General features: G+C 33.3%; 1 protein-coding gene across 1 annotated transcript; it reads left to right on the top strand.

The window, feature by feature from the left end:
- The first annotated feature begins 19,177 nt into the window (after positions 1-19,177).
- On the top strand, positions 19,178-20,599 carry LOC140450651 (E3 SUMO-protein ligase ZBED1-like). The gene is made up of 2 exons (XM_072544314.1): positions 19,178-20,163; positions 20,371-20,599. Exons 1-2 carry the CDS (start codon positions 19,178-19,180, stop codon positions 20,597-20,599), a joined length of 1,215 nt encoding a protein of 404 aa, XP_072400415.1.
- The last annotated feature ends 334 nt before the right edge of the window (positions 20,600-20,933 follow it).

The raw sequence follows: 20,933 nt of genomic DNA on the forward strand, positions 1-20,933 counted from the left end.
CCTTTCAAGGTTCGACAATTTCATCACAAGGCAATCATGGGTAGCATCCATATGCATAGTCATTTTATGAGGTCCTAACATAAATGACTTATGAACATTTTTCTTTCGAATATTTACATATCGGCTTCTTCCTATCGTGGGTCCTACGTTCGTCTAGTTTAGGATTTTATCTATTTAACAGACAACGTAAATGTTTGTGTTGTCTTTTATGTCTGTGTTCGTCCCATTTTCTACATTTCATACTATTTTTTAACTTTATTGATAGCCCTTATTGGCTATCTGGCTAATTTTTACTTGCCCGCGATAGTGCGTTGGCTATGTTTTTGCTATGGGGGGGATGGTCGGCTCGTACGATTAAATCTGGCCAAAGATCGGGCCATACGCTGCTGGTCCGTTACTTTGCGGATCGGAACGGACCAGCAGGACTAGGTCGGTTTTCGGATGACGGGGGTGGTTACATGATGATTGAAGCCACCCAACCGGGCATCGCCCTGCCTACGTATCAAAAGAGGATATGGCTCTATTCTGATAGCCACGCAGAACGTGTGAATACATACCGAATGTTTCAATCGAATACATTACTCATCTGGTTACTCCTCTGGCACCTCCCTCTCTTCCCATTCAAAATTCAAATCGGATATTCGAATAAGGTGATTTTCCGAATACAATGTTTGAGTCATTTGAGTGATCTAATAATGCGAGTGATCTTGTTCAAGTTTTCGAGATATCTCGAGTATAATCGAATGGTCGATTATTTTTCATTCGAATTATCCCATCACTATCCCATAACATACTTTCCCAATCTTTGGCTATCCACCAGAAGATTAATAATGGAGGCGAATTTGTGGCAAGTGATGGTTGGCTTAATCGATGGAAGAAGCGACACGGAATTCATTTCGCGCACGTAAGTGGAGAAAAACTGTCTGCTGATTCTTATGGTGCGACAGAATTCAAGACTAAGTTTGGTGAAATGATTGAAACAGAGAAATTATCTCCAGAACAAGTTTATAATATGGACGAGTCCGGGCTAAACATTAAAATGTTACAAGAAACAATTTTTCTAGGCAGTCATGAACAGTCTGCTTCTGGCTATAAAAAGAACAAAGAACGTATTACAGTGGCCGTTTGTTCGAATGCAACAGGGACTCACAAAATTCCTCTTTTCGTTATTGGCAAGTCTGCTAAACCACGGGCACTCAAAAACTTGAATCCATCTTCCTTTCCGGTCTATTATGAGTCACAAAACTCAGCGTGGATGAATTCAGACTTGTTTAAAGAGTGTTTTAATTTGGAGTTTGTTCCAAAAGTTAAAAAACATTTAAAACGTGTAAATTTGCCTATCAAAGCAGTTCCAGTGGTAGACAATGCTCCAACCCATCCTCATGACTGGGGTGTAGATGACATAAAATTAGTTTTTCTTCCTCCTAATGTGACACGCTTAGTGCAACCAAATTCTGCAACATTCGGAGAGTGAAGACAAAGGTCTTTTAGAAGTCATCAAAAATATCAATATCAAGGACGTTATCTATATGTTAGCTACAACATTTCAAGAAATGCCCTCTTCAGCGTTTGTTAAATCTTAGAGAAAACTTTGGCCAGATGTTGAGAATCTAGTTGTGATCTCGAATATTGCAGGAACTGAAGAAGAAAACAAATCCACTCTACAAGACCTTCAAAAGTTATCGGGTAACGAAGCATTACAGCCAGAAGATGTGGAAAATTGGATGATAAACTGTGATGATCAGCTTGAAAATTAATTTTTGAATGATGACGAAATCATAGATGTAGCTACCAAAGAACCAGAGGAATATGATGAGAGTAGTGACGTTGAAGAAGAGGAAACGGTTTCTCACGAAGAAGCCAAAAATTCAATGGACATTGCATTAAAATACATTGAGCAGCAACATGAGTCAACAGCATTAGACGCTTCGGTGATTAGAAAATGGAGGGATGTCGCATACAGAAATTCACTGAAGGTTAAAAAGAAGAAGAAAATGACAGACTTTTTTAAAAAAATAATTACTTTTTAAACTTGTACATATTTGTTGATGTATGTATGTAGCCCATTAGTGTATATAAATACATATGAAATATGTAAAAAATATTTATTTTTTTTATATGTACATACACTTCATCTAATTTAGTTAACGATGTACGTCATCGGCGTCATAGCGTGTGACGTCACATGATACCAACACGAAATACTTAGGGTGTAGGTGTGTTCTTTTTTAGAATCACTTTACCGAGTACACTGGCATTACAGCCACTAGACATATTTTATTATATACGCGTAGAACTAATATTTAAAAGTTTCTATTAATGTTAACTTAAAGAAATACACAATAATATGTTTCATTTAATTTGTATAAATGCATTATAAAGCGTTTTTATCAAGAACATTTGTTCGGAACACACTGTAACTGTAATTGAACGAAGGTAAAATTTTGGCATAAATTGGTAACACCTATTTGACAGTTGCGGTGTTGACACTTTTTGTACTTTATTATTTTAAATCTTAAAGTGAATACCTCTTGTTTTATATTTTTAACTATTTAATAAAATCTGTTCTTTTTAGAACAAAATTAGTGTGTTTTATTTCAAAAATGTCATGTAAGAATTTAAATAGTCGTTGTAAAGAGTATATTAATAATTATGTGACCTATTTGATTTAAAATGGATTCAGGATTTTTTTATACTTTGGCAACTATGTCAACTTCAATCTCTGACGTATATAATGACGTAAATCGTTATCTAAATTAGATGGACTGTATGTATGCAAGTAAAGTACACTTCGGATTAACCGGACAAAACGGCAACCGGCCAAGTATGAAGTCCCGAGGTGACCGGTTAAGAAGAATTGTACTGTACTATATTATGAAGTAGTTCACTTTAAAAATAATCAGTATTTCGATCAATTGGTAAAAACATTTAAGTACACAAATTCAAAATTCAACACTTTCTCCGATAATTTTATATGAATGTTGGATACAGATTAGTACAACTCTGTAAATCGTCAAATAGACGTCAAATCAAAAGGCGCATATTTGAAGCTCTTACAAAAAAAATCAATTCTAAAGGTTTTTTCTTCACTTTTACGGTATCACTTGTAGTGGTAAAGACGCATTAAACTAGTGGTCTGTAAGAAAGTGTATATTTCGTGTGTAGGAAGAGAAATCACTAAAAAATCGACATGGAAGAAATTCCGCCGAAGTCTCCAGAGGGAAATTTTATATAGAATCAGGAGAAGACAGGATGATGAAATTTGAAGAATTAAAAAAGAATAGAAATATTAGGGTAAATGATAAGGTAATAAACGAAAAAAGCCAAACAACTAGCACTAACGAGGTAGATAACCAATTTGATTTTAATAACGATGCAATTTTGACCCAATTTAATAAAATAGATAGATCAGGTAATCCAAATTTAACCCTTCACTGCATCATGTTGTTTAAAAAAAAACATACTAAAAATAAACATTTATTTTAATAGCAGATAAAGATGAATCAGTGTGTACATGACGTTGTTCACTAACAATGCAGTATTTAAACGAAATATTTTAATTTATTCTCCACAGATAGCCTTTTAGACAAAATTGTGGAGGAGTCAAATTTATATGCCATACAGCAGAATCCTAACAAACCACTGAATATTACACGAAGTGACATAAAGCAGTTTATTGGAATTACAATATACATTTCCCTTGTTCATTTGCCCAACACAAGGGCATATTGGTCAAAAGAAATTGGCTTTGAGAAAGTAAAAAGTGCTATATCAGTCAACAGGTACGAAAAAATCAGAAAATTTTTACATTTCATTAATAACGAGAATGCCTTATCCCGTGACAATCCAAACTACGATTGAGTTTATAAAATTAGACCAATAATTCACCACCTCAATGGAACATTTTTAAACGGAATTCCATTGGAACAATAACGGTCCGTCGATGAGCAAATTTGATCTACCAAAGCTTGGCACTACATGAAGCAGTACCTATCAAACAAGCCACACAAATGGGGTTTTAAATTTTTTATCTTATGCAGTAGCTCTGGATATGCGTATCGAATACAATTATATACAGGACAAGAGAATGATCAAAAAACGAGACCTGCTTTTGAACCTGACCTCGGAGCAACTGCAAATGTTGTGGTGAGGTTGGCTAGAATTATTCCTAGGAATATGAGTCACAGGCTTTATTTTGACAACTATTACTCTTCTATACCTCTCCTTGTATATCTTTCCAAACAAGGTATTCACAGTTTAGGAAACGTAAGAAGGAATGGGATTCCAAATTGTAAGCTTACGGATGAAAAGGCTATGAAAAATTAAGAAAGTTGAACTAGTGTAGAGTTTGTTGGTACTTGCGATGGTCTGGAAATAAGTAGCTAAGAAAGTAGAAATAAGTGTGGAAAGATAACAAATTAGTCACGTTTCTATCGACTTTCGTTGGCGAAGTTCCTAAAACTACTGTCAAGAGACATGACAAGAAAGAAAAGAGAACAAAAGAAGTAGTTGTCCATATCTTGTACAAAAATACAACCGTCATATGGGCGGTGTTGATTTGTTGGACAGCAATATGGGATGGAATAAAATTATTCTAAGGATTAAAAAAATGGTATTTTAGAATATTTTACCGTCTACTAGATCTAACCGTTGCTAACAGTTGAATTCTTTACACGAATTCGGCTGAACATAGAGCTGGCGTGAAGCCTAAAGTCACACACGCACAGTTTAGAACACAACTGGCAGAAGCATTATGCAGGACAGGAGAGCGATTCGTCATTGCAAAAATGGGAAGACCTTCAGCAAGTGAAACTGAGGAGGCGCTACAAATAAAGAACAGAAAAGGCCCAGAACAGGTTATGCCAGTTAAGGATGTTCGAATGGATGGAATTCACCATTGGTCTATATGGTCCGAAAAACAAATAAGGTGCAAATTTTCATTTTTCCTAAATATTGTTTTAACCCTACACTGCTCAATGTATCATATATGAAACATGCCGAGAATTTACATGTATAACACAGTGAAATAATATTAAGTCCAAACATCACTATGTAACATATTCGATATATACCACTCTATTATATTATACACATTTTGTAACCTCGCAACGTCGTCTAATATTTTATAAAACGTGCGAATTAGTCAGTTACCACTTAACCGTCGTGTTGACGATAACGCTGAGTTTAAAATTTTAGGTGGTTATTAATCAAAATTGAATGTGCAAAATTGCGTTCTTCTTTGACTTCTTTATAAAATAGCTATACATATAATTTTTTCCAATCTAAAATTAAAAATTGAGCATTGTAGGGTTAAGTATATCCTTATTTGCATAGTATTGTTCATAAACAACACTTATATTTTTCCAAAATAAACAAAAATAGTTGTTCAGAATATTTTTTTATTATTTTTTTTTCCGCCAAAACAACGAAAATCCAGTCGGCAAACTTTTTTGTAACGAAAAATAAAAAATCATGCAATAAAAAAAACAGCAAAACAACAGCAAAATAGTTTTTTGGTCAAGGTATGTTGATGATATTATAGCTCTCATACAGGGAACCCAAGATGATGCTTTACAGATTCTGGATGATCTTAATAACCTCCATCCCAACATCTCTTTTACTCTGGAACCAGAATCTGACAAAAAGTTGAACTTCTTCGATATGACTATATCCCGTAATAAAGATTCTTTAGAGTACAATATTTACAGAAAACCTACCCAAACAGATCATGTTATACATGAAACATCTAATCATCCAACCCAACATAAAATGGCTGCTTTCAACAGTTACATTCATAGGTTACTCAAATTTCCACTTTCTAATGATAATTTTAATTCAGAACTTAATACTTTTAAACAATTTGCTTTCAATAATGGTTATGATCCTAACATTATCTATAAGCTTCTAAATAGAGCTAAACTAAAAATTGCAGAAAAGCTTGCATATTCATCATAATGTTTTCTTCAACCTAATACTTCAAATATCACCAGATATTTCTCCTTCACTTATATTAACAGCATTTCCAATAAAATCTAAACTTTTTACTTCTACAATTGATAACATTAAAATTTCCTTTAAGTCACACAACACCTTAGGTTCCTTCTTAATCAACACCAAAGATAGGATGAACACACTTGACAAAAGTGGTATTTACAAATTAAAATGTGATGATTGTGATGCCTCTTATGTAGATAGAACCATTAGAAAGTTACCCACTAGAGTTTCAGAACATTTGAAAAGACCCAACTCTTCAAGTTTTGGTCAACACGTATTATCCAGTAAACACAATTTTAACATTAACACTGGTTCATCTATTTTACATGACATTAGTAGAAAGAAAAACTATATGGAGTTGGATTTATTGGAAGATTTGGAGATTACAAGGGAAACAAATGGAAACTCTCACTGTCTTAATACTCAAATTAATTTAAATTGTACTAAATTTAAACCTATTTTTAAAAACTTTATTACAGCTTCACCTCGTAGGGGACCCAGCTCGACTGTTTAGACTTCCTGCATTGAGCACATCCATATTAATTTTATAGTTCTACCATTGACTGTGGGTTCAACTGAACTACTTGGATTACACCCCATTTATATACTTTGCTTTCAATTTTGATTTTTAATTTTTAGTATTTTAATTACATAGTCAGATTTTTTCCTTTCTACATTACTGATAGTGCTTGGTAGACCATTTTATTGTAGTCAACTACCCACTGTCTAATAAATTGTTTAGTCTTTTTCTTGCATTCTTACTTTACGTCGACTTCAGTTGCTCTCAAACTAACACCCTAATTATTATAGACAGGTTTGAGTGTGAGATCTGGATTATTCAATCTACTTAAACAAATATTCTATATAATTTTATATTTCATCAGTGACCTCCTATAGTAGTGTCAGTTGGACCTTTGGTCAATACTTAGTTTCATAGAATTTTAAAAGGTGCAGATCACATATCTATGAATGTGACTGCTCATCCAAGCTGTCATTTGTCACATGTCACCCCAACATTTCCGTTAGATCGGGAGCCATTCTGTCTCCGGCTTCTGTACGCAATGTAGCTATTCTTCAATAATTTTAAAGTGTTTGTTTGTCCTTTTGTAGTGTAGTTTGTTGTACAATTATATATTTATGACATTTTATTCTTGTCGAATAGGCCGCAATTGACGAAGTAAGTCTATAAACGTTAATCACATAAAAACTCTTATCAACCATAAACTTCGAGTTGTTATCGAAGTTAATCAATTTCTTTAGATATAAAAAAAAACGTTTCTTGGCTTATTTCAGATGCCCCTGAAGATGATCTAGGGATCGAAAGTACTTGGGCAAGATTAAATTAAACTGTGCTCGATATATGCCTTTTATTTGATCAAAGTTTAAAAAATCATGCAGTGAAGGGTTAAATAAAGTTATAAATTTAAGATTAAATAATAGATATAAATTAGGAGATAATGCACCATATATAGTACATATAGAAAATAAAAACGGCAAATTCTGTAATATCGCCAAATTACACAGGATAGGCACGATTAATTTTACGTTCAGTACCTGAAATTGAAAATAATATCACACAAATTACGGTAGTCGGTAGGAATAAAATTAAGGTAGAACTCAATAATTTTGCTAGTGTTAATGAATTAATTGAATCTGAAAATTTAAAAAGCAAACAGTACGAGGCATATATTCCAACGTTTTTTACACAAAGGAAAGGAGTTATAAAATCTGTAGATAAAGAGATAGAAGATGATGATTTGTTATCATTAATTCAACCTAGGTTTGAAATAAGGTTTAAAGTCTTACATGTAAAAAGAATAATGCGGAAAGTGGTACAAGAAAATGGATCTACCATCTACCTAAACTGGAACTGTAATAGTAACGTTTAAAGGTCAGTCTATACCTACAACCGTAATAATGGAAAAAATGATATACGAGGTTGAAAATTACACACCCAGAATGTTACAATGTTTAAAGTGCTTGAGATTTGAGCATATACGTGCTCAATGTTGGGGAAAAGATAGGTGTGAAAGATGCGGTGAAGAACATAATAAATCAAATTGTTCCTATCCGAACCATTTATTTTGTGTATTGTGCAAAGGAAAACATAGCCCTGCTAACAAGGGAGCAAATTGTACGGAAAGAGAAAAACAGGAGTATATTAAAAATATTATGAATACTGAAAATATAACATATAGAAAATAATTTTAAAGTAAGTAAAGAACAAGAAAGTACTTCCAATAGATATGTAGCCGACTAGAATGTAGCTTCGACCAATTTTTAAATAATTTTAAACTGTTTGTCCTTGTTTAGTGTAGTGTTTGTACAGTTTTATGTTTAATGTTCTGTTTATTACATTCTGCACTTGTTGGATAGCTCAAAATTGACGAAATGTCCCTGATGATGCTTTAGATAGCGAAAGTACTTGGGCAAGATTAAATTAAGAAAAGTGTGCTCGATATGTGCCTTTCATTTTATCAAAGTTCATTTATTCGAGCATTCAACCTTATATAGGCCTGATTTTCAAAATCAAGAAATATTTACCCATCACGTACCTGAAACTGTTAAAATCCTATCTGAGTGGTAGAGAATTCCAAACAAGAGTGAATGAAAGTAATTCCAATGATTTTCCTATAAAATCTGGTGTTCCGCAGGGCAGCGTTCTTGGGCCAATATTATATGTGCTATACACAGCAGATCTACCCTCCACTAATGAAACCAACACTGGCACGTTTGCAGATGATGCTGTCACCCGTGCAGCCGACGAAAATCCAATTATAGCATTTAACATTCTACAAGTACAACTGAATGAAATCGAGACATGGTCTTACAAGTGGAGGATTAAAATGAATGAAACAAAATCAGTCCAAGTGACTTTTACCTTGAGAAGAGACCCGTGTCCCCCAGTTTCACTTAACAATACAACTTCCCCAATCCTCTAGCACTAAATACCTAGGAATACATATTGACTCAATACTCACCTGGAAAGAACATATTCTTAAGAAGCGGAAACAAATTGATCTAAGAATGAAAGATCTAAACTGGTTATAGGCAGGAAATGGAAACTGAGCCTGTCTAACATCATATATTCTGAATGGCCAGACACTGAGGAAGGCTAAGGATGAAGTAAGCGGATTCCCGCTAGTTGACTCGTCGGAATGATAAGCCATTCATAATTGTATTTCAGTAATAAATCTAGAATAACAGCCTCCCGCGTCAGGAAACTTTTTTAGTTGTCCAATACTTGTTTAGTTATGTAATCTAGAATTATTTAGACCCTACCCGAAGTTGACTCTACCCGAAGTTGACCTACCGATGTTGTCCCTATTATAGGCGGATGATACACGTTAGTTATCACAAATTCTAGTTGTCATACTAATAACTAAACATCAGCTTTTTTTTGTTTCTAAATATAGATGTGTCTTACAGAAATTCTGATGTCTACCTTTCCCAGTAAACTTATTAAGGCTTGTCTTCGTAGAACTTTAATGTACCCAATTTTGAACTATTAGTAACTCTTTCCTTTTCTTTGCGTATTTCTAAATGTGTCTATAATGACGCGCTGCGTTATTACCTTATGTTATTCGTGGATTAAGTCATAGATGAAAGACTCTATGCTTCCGAACAAACGATGACACATTTGTATTTTGTATTTTATGGCGTTAATGATACGATTGTATTATTATTCTTATGTTATTCGTGGATTAAGTCATAGATGAAAGACTCTACGCTTCCAAACAAACGATAACATTATTTTTTTTTGTGTTTTATTGTGTTAGGTCTCCTAACGACTACGCAGTAAATTATCTGTTTTGTATCTTGGTGACAACACTAGTATGTTTTTCTTTATATTACTTATTAAATTTCAAATGGTAATATCTTAATTATATTATTTCAATTGAATGCGAGCATTTGGTCTCAAATAGTGATTTGTAGATATGTTTTGTTTTATTCCGCTTTGTTCATGATATTGGTTATAGGTGAAATACCCTATGCATTTTGAGAGTGAGAATGCAATTATTTTTTTTGTTTACATTTTTATAGTTGAGTCATAAATATTCTATGCGTTCTGTTTCGCTTTGTTCTGAAATCTTTGAGTTGTTCCCACGTGAGTTGTAAAATAAGGATTCTGTGAGTCCAGATTGTAGCTACATTTGTCCATTGTGTTTGTCTTACCTCTCCGTATATCTATTTCCACTTTTGAAAAGGTTAGTATGGTGTACCATCATGCCTAGTCCGATTCCACGCTGGTACCTAGTTGAAATCGTGGGGAGGGCTGTGTAACCGTTTCAAAAGATTTAAAAGAAAATCATTATAAATTTCGATTATTTTTTTTTAAATAAAACTACTAACCCCATCTATCTGTCAAGTACCTACCTGTAGCCGACTCAAGGATTCTTCTGTAATTCCCAAATATATCCGGTAGATGAGCACATTCATCACCTTGTCACGCACGCCCAGAATGAGGCGCCATGAAAGCGTCTCGCTCTTTTCTCTTAAGAACGTCCAACCGTTAAAAGTGGGTCTCATTTAGAGGTGAGCTTAGAAATCCTTTTCTTGTCCATATTTCAGATAGATATTTATTTTGTTTAGACCCTTATTGGAGAGGCTATAATGCTGATATATTTCTAATACATGTCGCAAGATAGTATTGGTATGGAGTTATTCCAGATTATGGCCCAGTAGCGGTATCTTTTTATGGAATACCTAACCCCTCTTATCTAAGATGGAGGTGGATTGATATCGGATATAGCCGAATCAATGGTTTATTTGGTTGACTGATTAAATAAGAAAAGAAACAGAGCAGATTCAGGTTGTACCAATTTTTATTATATCTCCTTTCAAGAAAACAGAAATGATTATGAACTCAAAAAATGAAAATATAGTGAAGTGTTCTAATTTTATTTAAAGGTTCATTTTCTTCATTATTCCTAGTTGATAAATAACAGTATTATTTTCAATGTAAACAAATTTCGAAATTTGGGGTTGATATACATATATATTCATTTACTTTATAACTAATTCTTAATTTAATACGATACAAAGTTTTTTTGTTCATTACTAAGAAATAATAAAGTATAGTTTTTTTGTAAACCTTCGATAAACCTTAATTTTTTTTTGCTCGTCCCCTTCGAGGATAAACCAGGGGTGGCGTCCAATAATAAATTATAATTTCATATTATCTAATTGTGCTTGGATTTAAGATACGATATAGTTTCTATATGTTTAAGAAAACCCCGCCCAACACTCTTCGACAACGACCGATTCTGGCCTTGCATATACATATCATTGTAGCACGCAGTGTTACACGACTTGTAAATCCATCCAAAACCGACACTTAAGGGACACTCAGACACTGACCTTATTCTCGGTGATGTAACAAATGAAGATAATTTTGATGCAATACCAGTAAGTAATGTACAAGAATGTGTAACATCAACTCCACTTTGGGTACCGAAGCCAATAAATCCCATAACAATTGATAAAATTGAAAAGGATATGTTTGTCATTGTTAATTTGGTATTTGATGCTAGATCAAATAAAAAGACTGCTAAGCAATTTTATGGACAAGTGAAGGAAAAATTTTACAATAAAATAAATGTAAAGTTCCTAAGAAAGAGTTTAAAATCAGTCGGGAACGTTTACATTTTTCCCAATGTTGATGATGAAATGGACATTAATTTTGAATCAATTATAATGATGGTGACACCAAGAAATGTAAGGAGAGGAAGATACACATTTCCTTACGAACTTTCAGCTTAATTAGTAATAGTTTTATGATCATACAGAGATCTCATTGCTTACCTACATAGGATGCCATTTTCTTTATTATGTAGATTAAAAAAATCTATTTTCAACTTAGATATGTTTTATTAGATACCTTACTTATTATAAATGTTCTTTTTTACCTTTTTTGTGGGTTACTTGAACCACATCTTATTTTAACTAAGTTTTTACATGGATTTTAGAGTGTTGGCCCATGTTACCCCATTAGGGGTGTAACTTGGGATACACACTAAATTAAAAAAAGTGTGTTACCTACTATTGTTAAGAAAATAACTATATTACATATAATTTGAAAATACAAGTGTACTTCCAAGTTTTGAACGTGTTTTCTTTTTGAAAGAGTTGTTGGTTATTTAGTGGTAATGTTCCAAATGTTAAAATTGTCCCAAGTAGCCTCAACTTACGGTAGCTATTGAACAAATAAGCATAACTACAAAAATTGAAGCGTTAGGAATCAAAGTGTATAATTACAGTAGGAAATGTTTAAAAACATCACAGAATTTTTAAGTTGATGCTTAAGTTGCACATATGTGAGCTAAATGTCTCGTACGGAACCGTGGATTGAACCAGTTTTACACTGAAACTAGTCAAGTTAAGTCTTTGAAATTCATTGAGCAAAGTAATCTGTTTATTTTTCACCTAAGTCTATTTAATTTATAAATATAAGGTTGAATGCTCGAATAAATGAACTTTGATCAGATAAAAGGCATATATCGAGCACAGTTTAATTAAATCTTGCCCAAGTACTTTCGATCCCTAGATCATCTTCAGGGGCATCTGAAATAAGCCAAGAAACGTTTTTTTATAACCAAAGAAATTGATTAACTTCGATAAAAACTCGAAGTTTTATGGTTGAAAAAAGTTTTTATATGATTAACGTTTATAGACTTACTTCGTCAATTGTGGCCTATCCGGCAAGAACAGGATGTCATAAACATATAAATGTACATTACACTACACTACAAATGGACAAACAAACACTTTAAAATAATTTAAGGAAGGCTACATTACTTGAAGAAGCCGGAGACAGAATGGCTCCTGATCTAACGGAAATGTTGGGGTGACATGTGACAAATGACAAATTTGGATGAGCAGTCACAATCATAGATATGTGATCTGCACCTTTTACAATTCTATGAAACTAAGTATTGACCAAAAGTCCAACTGACACTACTATAGGAGGTCACTGATGAAATATAAAATTATATAGAATTTTTTTTTTTTTTAAGTAGATTGAATAATCCAGATCTCACACTCAAACATGTCTGTAATAATTAAGGTGTTAGTTTGAGAGCAACTGAAATAGACGAAAAGTAAGAATGCAAGAAGCGGACTAAACAATATGTTAAACAGTGGGTGGTTGACTACAATAAAATGGTCTACCATGCACTATCTGTAATGTAGAAAGGAAGAGATCTGACTATGTAATTAAAATACTAATAATTGAAAATCAAAATGGAAAGCAAAGTTTATAAATGGGGTGTAATCCAAGTAGTTCAGTTGAACCCACAGTCAATGGTATAACTATAAAATTACTATGGATGTGCTCAGTGCAGGAAGTCTAAACAGTCGAGCTGGGTCCCCTACGAGGTGAAGCTGTAATAAAGTTTTTAAAAATAGGTTTAAATTTAGTACAATTTAAATTAATTTGAGTATTAAGACAGTGAGAGTTTTCATTTGTTTCCCTTGTAATTTCCAGAGTTCATTTATTCGAGCATTCAACCTTATATTTATTTATTGACTATGGCAGTCTTGGTTGATACTTATAGAAGACTATCCTGCAAGAGAATGATCATATTCTTGAACATTTGGTTCGTTAGACAGTGCATTTCACATCAAGTCACTCCTACTTTTGCTAAGGTCAAAACATCAAAAAATGTACTCGATAAAGAAAAACAGATTTTGGAGAAAAAGATCCTGAAAAGAGAACTTAAGAAGCACTATACCAAACTTCACCATATTAACGTCAATCTTAAAATTTTCATATGGCTTCACAGATAGTAGGTCCGAAAGACATGCGAGGGCGCCATGAAACTAGACCAAATAAAATCCCAGATCAAATTATCAAGTCCATTGAGGATCATATAAATAGCTTTCCAAGAAGAAAAAGCCATTATAGCAGAAATGATAACCTAAACAGAAGATATCTTTCATCCGAACTGAATTTAAGGCTTATGCACAGATTGTATTTAAAAAAATATGAACCAGAACAGCATAATCTATTAGACACACCAGAGTTTAAGCCAAAAGTTTCATACACATATTATCGGCGTGTATTTGTGGAAAATTTTAATTTAACCTTTGGCCACCCTAGAACAGATACTTGCAAAACTTGCGACATCCTTGACAATAAAATAAAATGTGCCAAAGATGATGAAACTCAAAACACATTGAAGGTGGAAAAAAAGTGCACCTGACTAAAGCTGATACTTTCTATAAAGATTTAACAGAGAAAACTGCTTTGGCTAAGGAAGATCCCAGAGTTGAAGTCATGTCATTTGATTTTAAACAAAACATGCCCCTGCCACATGTTCCTTCTGGTGACGTGTTCTACAAGCGCCAGTTGTGGTTTTATCCATTTTGTATCCATAAGGGCAGCGTTTCGAAGAGTTACTTTTATGTTTTCGATGAAATAACGGGTCGGAAATCTCCAAATGAAGTGATAAGTTGCTTACACGATTTTATTAATAACTACATTGATCCTCAGGTAACAACCCTTTACGTTTATAGTGACAACTGCGCTGCGCAGAACAAGAACTCCGTTCTTGTTCACTTTTGGCAATCTCTTCTATTGCATGGAAGATTCAAGAGAATAAGACATCGTTATCCCGAACCTGGGCATAGTTTTTTGCCCTGCGACAGGTCGTTTGCTCTGGTGGAAAAAGAAAAAAGAAAGAAAGAAAGAGTTTATCTGCCAGAGGAATGGAGTCGCATGATAGCAAATACCAGTAAGAAGTTTATTGTGAAAACTGTTAAACAAGATATGATTCTAAACTATAAAGAAGTTCTTGAGCCATTTTTTAAGAAAAGCAATATTAAAAATAGTTTTGGTGCAAAATTTACCATATCGAAATATAAAGTTATCGAATTTAGTGATACACATAGAGAGACTGTTACGTGCTCAGAGTCAGCGAATGGTTTTGTGACTGAGGATTTCGTTCTTTTAAAGAAATCTTGTGTACCGATTTTTCCACAAGTACACAATAAGGTTTATAATGCACCGTTGCCTTTGAAAAGGGATAAGCTATTAAATGTCATGGAATTGGCCAGACAGTATGTTGGCGAGGCTGAAATGTGGTACTACCAACAACTTGTTCCTGTAGAGCCAGAAGAATGCCAAACTTCCGAAACTGAAGATGAACACTAGTAACCTAAGAAGAATATTACCTGTTTTTTATGTTTTCATATTCCACTGATTAGTTTGTATTTTGATATTAATGTAATAAGGACATTTTATTTAGTTTCTTTACTTTTTGTATCCAAATAACATATAAATAAACCTAAAACTATTTTTTTTGTATATTTTTGGCAAAGCAGCTCCAATTTTTTTTTATTTTATTAAAATATGATATTTACAATATTTACAAAAACTACGTAAAAACTTTTTCTTTACATGCTTTCACCACAGGAAAAAAAATAATAAAAAATAAACTAATTTTGAATTTTTGGGAGGTTTTTTTCGATTTCCCACAAATTTTAAAATACGGAGCTACCTGGTTATTGCAGCCACCCCTTCATATGGACTTCCTAAAATCCATAAACACAATTGTCCCATAAGGCCTGTAGTAAGTTTTTGTAACACTCCAGTTTCTATTTTATCAGAGTTTATTTACAACACAATTCAGTCTATCACTAATTTTAAACCTAAGTTCTCCATCAAAAATTCTTTAGATCTAATAGAACGGTTAAATAACATTAGGATAGAAGAGGGTTTTTATTTAGTTTCTTTTGATGTTTCCAATCTGTTTACTTCTGTACCAAGAGATGAAACATTACCTTTAGTACACAATCTTCTAGACAATTGCAACATATCGGCAAAAGACAAAGATGCTATCTTAACTATACTTAAATTCTGTCTTGATCAGGACTTCTTTCAATTCAATCAAAAAATATACAAACAACCAACAGGTTTAGCAATGGGATCTCCACTATCACCTTTTCTGGCTGACATTTTCTTAGACAGCTTAGAACAGAAGTTTGTTAACAACAACAACAAAATTGTTTTTTGGTCAAGGTATGTTGATGATTGTATAGCTCTCATACAGGGAACCCAAGATGATGCTTTAAAGATTCTGGATGATCTTAATAACCTCCATCCCAACATCTCTTTTACTCTGGAACCAGAATCTGATAAAAAGTTGAACTTCTTGGATATGACTATTTCCCGTAATAAAGATTCTTTAGAGTACAATGTTTACAGAAAACCTACCCAAACAGATTGTTCAGACTTTTCTGTAAATTCTATTTTGGCAACGTCGGCAACGCTGCATGTGAGCTTCATCGTCGATGTTGAAGGACAACAGGTGGCCTGACGGTCTGACGCGGGACATTTTGTCGAGACTCCGTAAGTGGAGGACTTACATATTTTTATTACAAGTTTGTCATGTTGGTTTGAGAAATAAAATTCAAATAAACAAGTTGGTTTTAATTACATTCATAGTGAAATCAATAGCGGGAAGAAATCCCCAAACACAGATCATGTTATACATGATACATCTAATCATCCAACCCAACATAAAATGGCTGCTTTCAACAGTTACATTCATAGGTTACTCAAATTTCCACTTTCTAATGATAATTTTAATTCAGAACTTAATACTCTTAAACAAATTGCTTTCAATAATGGTTATGATCCTAACATTATCTATAAGCTTCTAAATAGAGCTAAACTAAAAATTGCAGAAAAGCTTGCATATTCATCACAATGTTTTCTTCAACCTACTGCTTCAAATAACACCCGATATTTCTCCTTCACCTACATTAGCAGCATTTCCAATAAAATATCTAAACTTTTTACTTCTACAATCGATAACATCAAAATTTCCTTCAAGTCACACAACACCTTAGGTTCCTTCTTAATCAACACCAAAGATAGGATGAACACACTTGACAAAAGTGGTATTTACAAATTAAAATGTGATGATTGTGATGCCTCTTATGTAGGTAGAACCATTAGAAAGTTATCCACTAGAGATCCACAAACTCTTCAAGTTTTGGTCAACACTTATTATCCAGTAAACACAATTTTAACATCAACACTGGTTCATCTATCTTACATGACATTAGTAGAAAGAAAAACTATATGGAGTTGGATTTATTGGAAGATCTGGAAATTACAAGGGAAACAAATGAAAACTCTCACTGTCTTAATACTCAAATTAATTTAAATTGTACTAAATTTAAACCTATTTTTAAAAACTTTATTACAGCTTCACCTCGTAGGGGACCCAGCTCGACTGTTTAGACTTCCTGCACTGAGCACATCCATAGTAATTTTATAGTTATACCATTGACTGTGGGTTCAACTGAACTACTTGGATTACACCCCATTTATAAACTTTGCTTTCCATTTTGATTTTCAATTATTAGTATTTTAATTACATAGTCAGATCTCTTCCTTTCTACATTACAGATAGTGCATGGTAGACCATTTTATTGTAGTCAACCACCCACTGTTTAACATATTGTTTAGTCCGCTTCTTGCATTCTTACTTTTCGTCTATTTCAGTTGCTCTCAAACTAACACCTTAATTATTACAGACATGTTTGAGTGTGAGATCTGGATTATTCAATCTACTTAAAAAAAAAAAAATATTCTATATAATTTTATATTTCATCAGTGACCTCCTATAGTAGTGTCAGTTGGACTTTTGGTCAATACTTAGTTTCATAGAATTGTAAAAGGTGCAGATCACATATCTATGATTGTGACTGCTCATCCAAATTTGTCATTTGTCACATGTCACCCCAACATTTCCGTTAGATCAGGAGCCATTCTGTCTCCGGCTTCTTCAAGTAATGTAGCCTTCCTTAAATTATTTTAAAGTGTTTGTTTGTCCATTTGTAGTGTAGTGTAATGTACATTTATATGTTTATGACATCCTGTTCTTGCCGGATAGGCCACAATTGACGAAGTAAGTCTATAAACGTTAATCATATAAAAACTTTTTTCAACCATAAAACTTCGAGTTTTTATCGAAGTTAATCAATTTCTTTGGTTATAAAAAAACGTTTCTTGGCTTATTTCAGATGCCCCTGAAGATGATCTAGGGATCGAAAGTACTTGGGCAAGATTTAATTAAACTGTGCTCGATATATGCCTTTTATCTGATCAAAGTTTATTTAATTTATAGCTTTCAATTGATTTGCTCAAAAATTTCAGCAAGTTTTGTTCAACAATGCATAGTCTAAGTGTCCCGTACGGAACCTGGAATGGCTGTGAAGTTTGTCAATCCTGAATTTAGATATTTCGATGAAATAATCTTAAAAAAATAATGTATTACCTTATAGTAAGCAACAATATCTTGTTAGTAGAGATAAGCATCGATGGTTGATGTTGAGAAAACATCGATGGTCATACACCGATGGTCAATGTTTTCAACATCGATGTTATTGTGTCGATGTTTTTCGACCATCGATGGTGAATTTTCGATGTTTCATTCAGTAGTTTGACGTTGACAAACGAACGATATACTAGTGTGCAAAAAATTGTACAGTAGTATTTGTGATAACACATTTGGTTGGTATTAGCACCGGTATTAGTCACAAATCACCTAGCCTACAAACCTCGTGCCCTCGTGGTATTAGTTCTTTGTTTTTGTTGTAACTTCAGTAAGCTGTATCAAGAGAGTGTCTAGTTGTTCATTTTTTTACCTGAGTTAGTAATTTTTAATTTAAAATGCCTAAAAGAAGTGCTGTTTAGCTTCATTTCGACAAATCAGCTGATGGAAAATCTGCAAAGTGCAAGCATTGCGGAAAAATTATTAAATCAAGTTGTAATACTTCCAACTTGAGAGGTCACTTGGATAGTATGCATAAAAAATACACTATAGAGGCAAGCAAAATAGGGAACTAGGAACCCCAGCCAAGTAAAAGGCAAAAATTAGAGGATCAAGATTGTTTCGTATCCAGTCAAGCTGATGATGGTCCAAGTACAAGCAAACAAGTACAATCTGTAAGTACAAGCTGTAGTTCTATTTCAATAATGGGACAACCATCGATAATAAACGCAATTGAAGGAATCGAGTCCTACATGTAAACAATGTAAACAATGGCTTGAGTTATTTTTTCATTTTGCGGAAGCAGGCAAAATGAAAAAATAACTCAAGCCATTGTTTACATGATTTGTAAAGATATGCAGCCATTCGCAATTGTCGAAAGAGATGGTTTCAAAAAAATGATAAAAAATCTGGTACCTCACTATGAGTTACCAAGCCGATTTACCCTCAAAAGACAAGTACAAAGCAAGTATGATGTAGTTTCTTCATCAATGCGAACATTGTTATCAAACAAAAAGGTAACATTAACTACAGATGTGTGGACAGACCTGCAGATGAGAAGCTACAGCAGCCTAACCGTTCACTTCATAGATGATGAAAATCAATTATTTTCAGGGACAGTGGGTATGGTATCGTTAGACGATCGATATACTGCTGAGTACCTTTGTGAGCAATTAAGGTCTCTATGCAGTCAGTGGCAAATTCAAGAAGACAATATTGTTGCCATTATAACAGATAATGGGCCTAATATAGTAAAGGCTATCAATATTTTTTTAGGGCCAAAGAAACATATTCCTTGCTATGCCCACACACTTAATTTAGTCTGCCAGAATTCTATGAAAAATTGTCCAGAACTTGTTGAGCTCCTGGATAAAGTGAAAAAAATTGTAAGTTGGTTCAAGCAAAGTGTAGTAGCGAGTGATGAACTAAGAAATGCTTCACCCAATAAAAAGGTCATTCAATCAGTTCCGACTAGATGGAATTCAACCTTTAACATGGTCGAACGATTTTTAGAGCTGCGACCAATCATTAATGACATAATTAATAGGCATCCTTCGGCACCAATTATGGTAACTGCAGCTGAGGTGGAAATCTTATCGGAAATGTGTAACATTCTCAAGCCCTTACATACAGCAACTGAGGAAATAAGTGGAGAAACTTACCTAACAGGCAGTTTGTGCATTCCCATAACTAGCATTACCAGAAAAAAACTAGAAGCCATAACTACAGACAAGAAGTTGACCAATCAATTAAAAGTTGAAGTGCTAAAAGAATTTGACAAAATATTCGGACAAATTGAGCAGTTCAGTTTATTAGGTTTGGCTACATTATTGGACCCACGGTTTAAAAAGATGTATTTGAAAAATGCACTTGCATGCAGCAAGTAAGTATTCATTTTTATTTATTTATTTAACAGTAATAAATGTTAAAAGTAACAAACATCTCAACAAACTCATTTTAAGATACCTTTTAATTGTTTTGTCATAATCAATATTAATTGTCATAGTCAATAATCAAAATATGTTTTTCAACATGCTTTGATATCATAGCATGTGTAATACTCAACATTATTGTCATTTTATTGTTACAGATATATAAACATAGTAAATGCAAGATTAAGATTACTCGAAAATGAAACGAATGACCAAACCATTAGTGATACTAAAACTGACAGCACTGTTGAAAAATCTTCAAAAAGTATATTTAGTGAACACAATAAACAGATACAAAGTGGAAACAAACCAATAAGGAAGAAACACCCCATAAAGATTTACATCCAGAATTGTCCTTATATCTATCAGCCCCAGCAGCCAAAATAGAGGAAAATCCCATAGCTATATGGGAAGATATGAAAGGTACCTATCCCAAGTTGTCAGGAGTTGTTGCTGAATTTGTTCCTTTAGTTGGTACATCTGTTCCATAAAGATTATTTTCAAAAGCAGGACAAATTATAACAAAAACTAGGAATCGTCTAGAGGGTAAATTGGCTTCAAAGCTCCTGTTTTTAAATTCGGTTCCAGAGAAAATGTGGTAGAACTAAGTATATAGATTTTACGATTTTCATTTCATTTACTTTTATTTGTTTAGTTTTGTGTGTCTATTGTTCATATAATTATTGTTTCATTATCCTTAAAATTTGATGTATACTTTAAT

Source organism: Diabrotica undecimpunctata, chromosome 9, assembly GCF_040954645.1.
Source record: "Diabrotica undecimpunctata isolate CICGRU chromosome 9, icDiaUnde3, whole genome shotgun sequence".
Taxonomy (NCBI): Eukaryota; Metazoa; Arthropoda; class Insecta; order Coleoptera; family Chrysomelidae; genus Diabrotica; species Diabrotica undecimpunctata.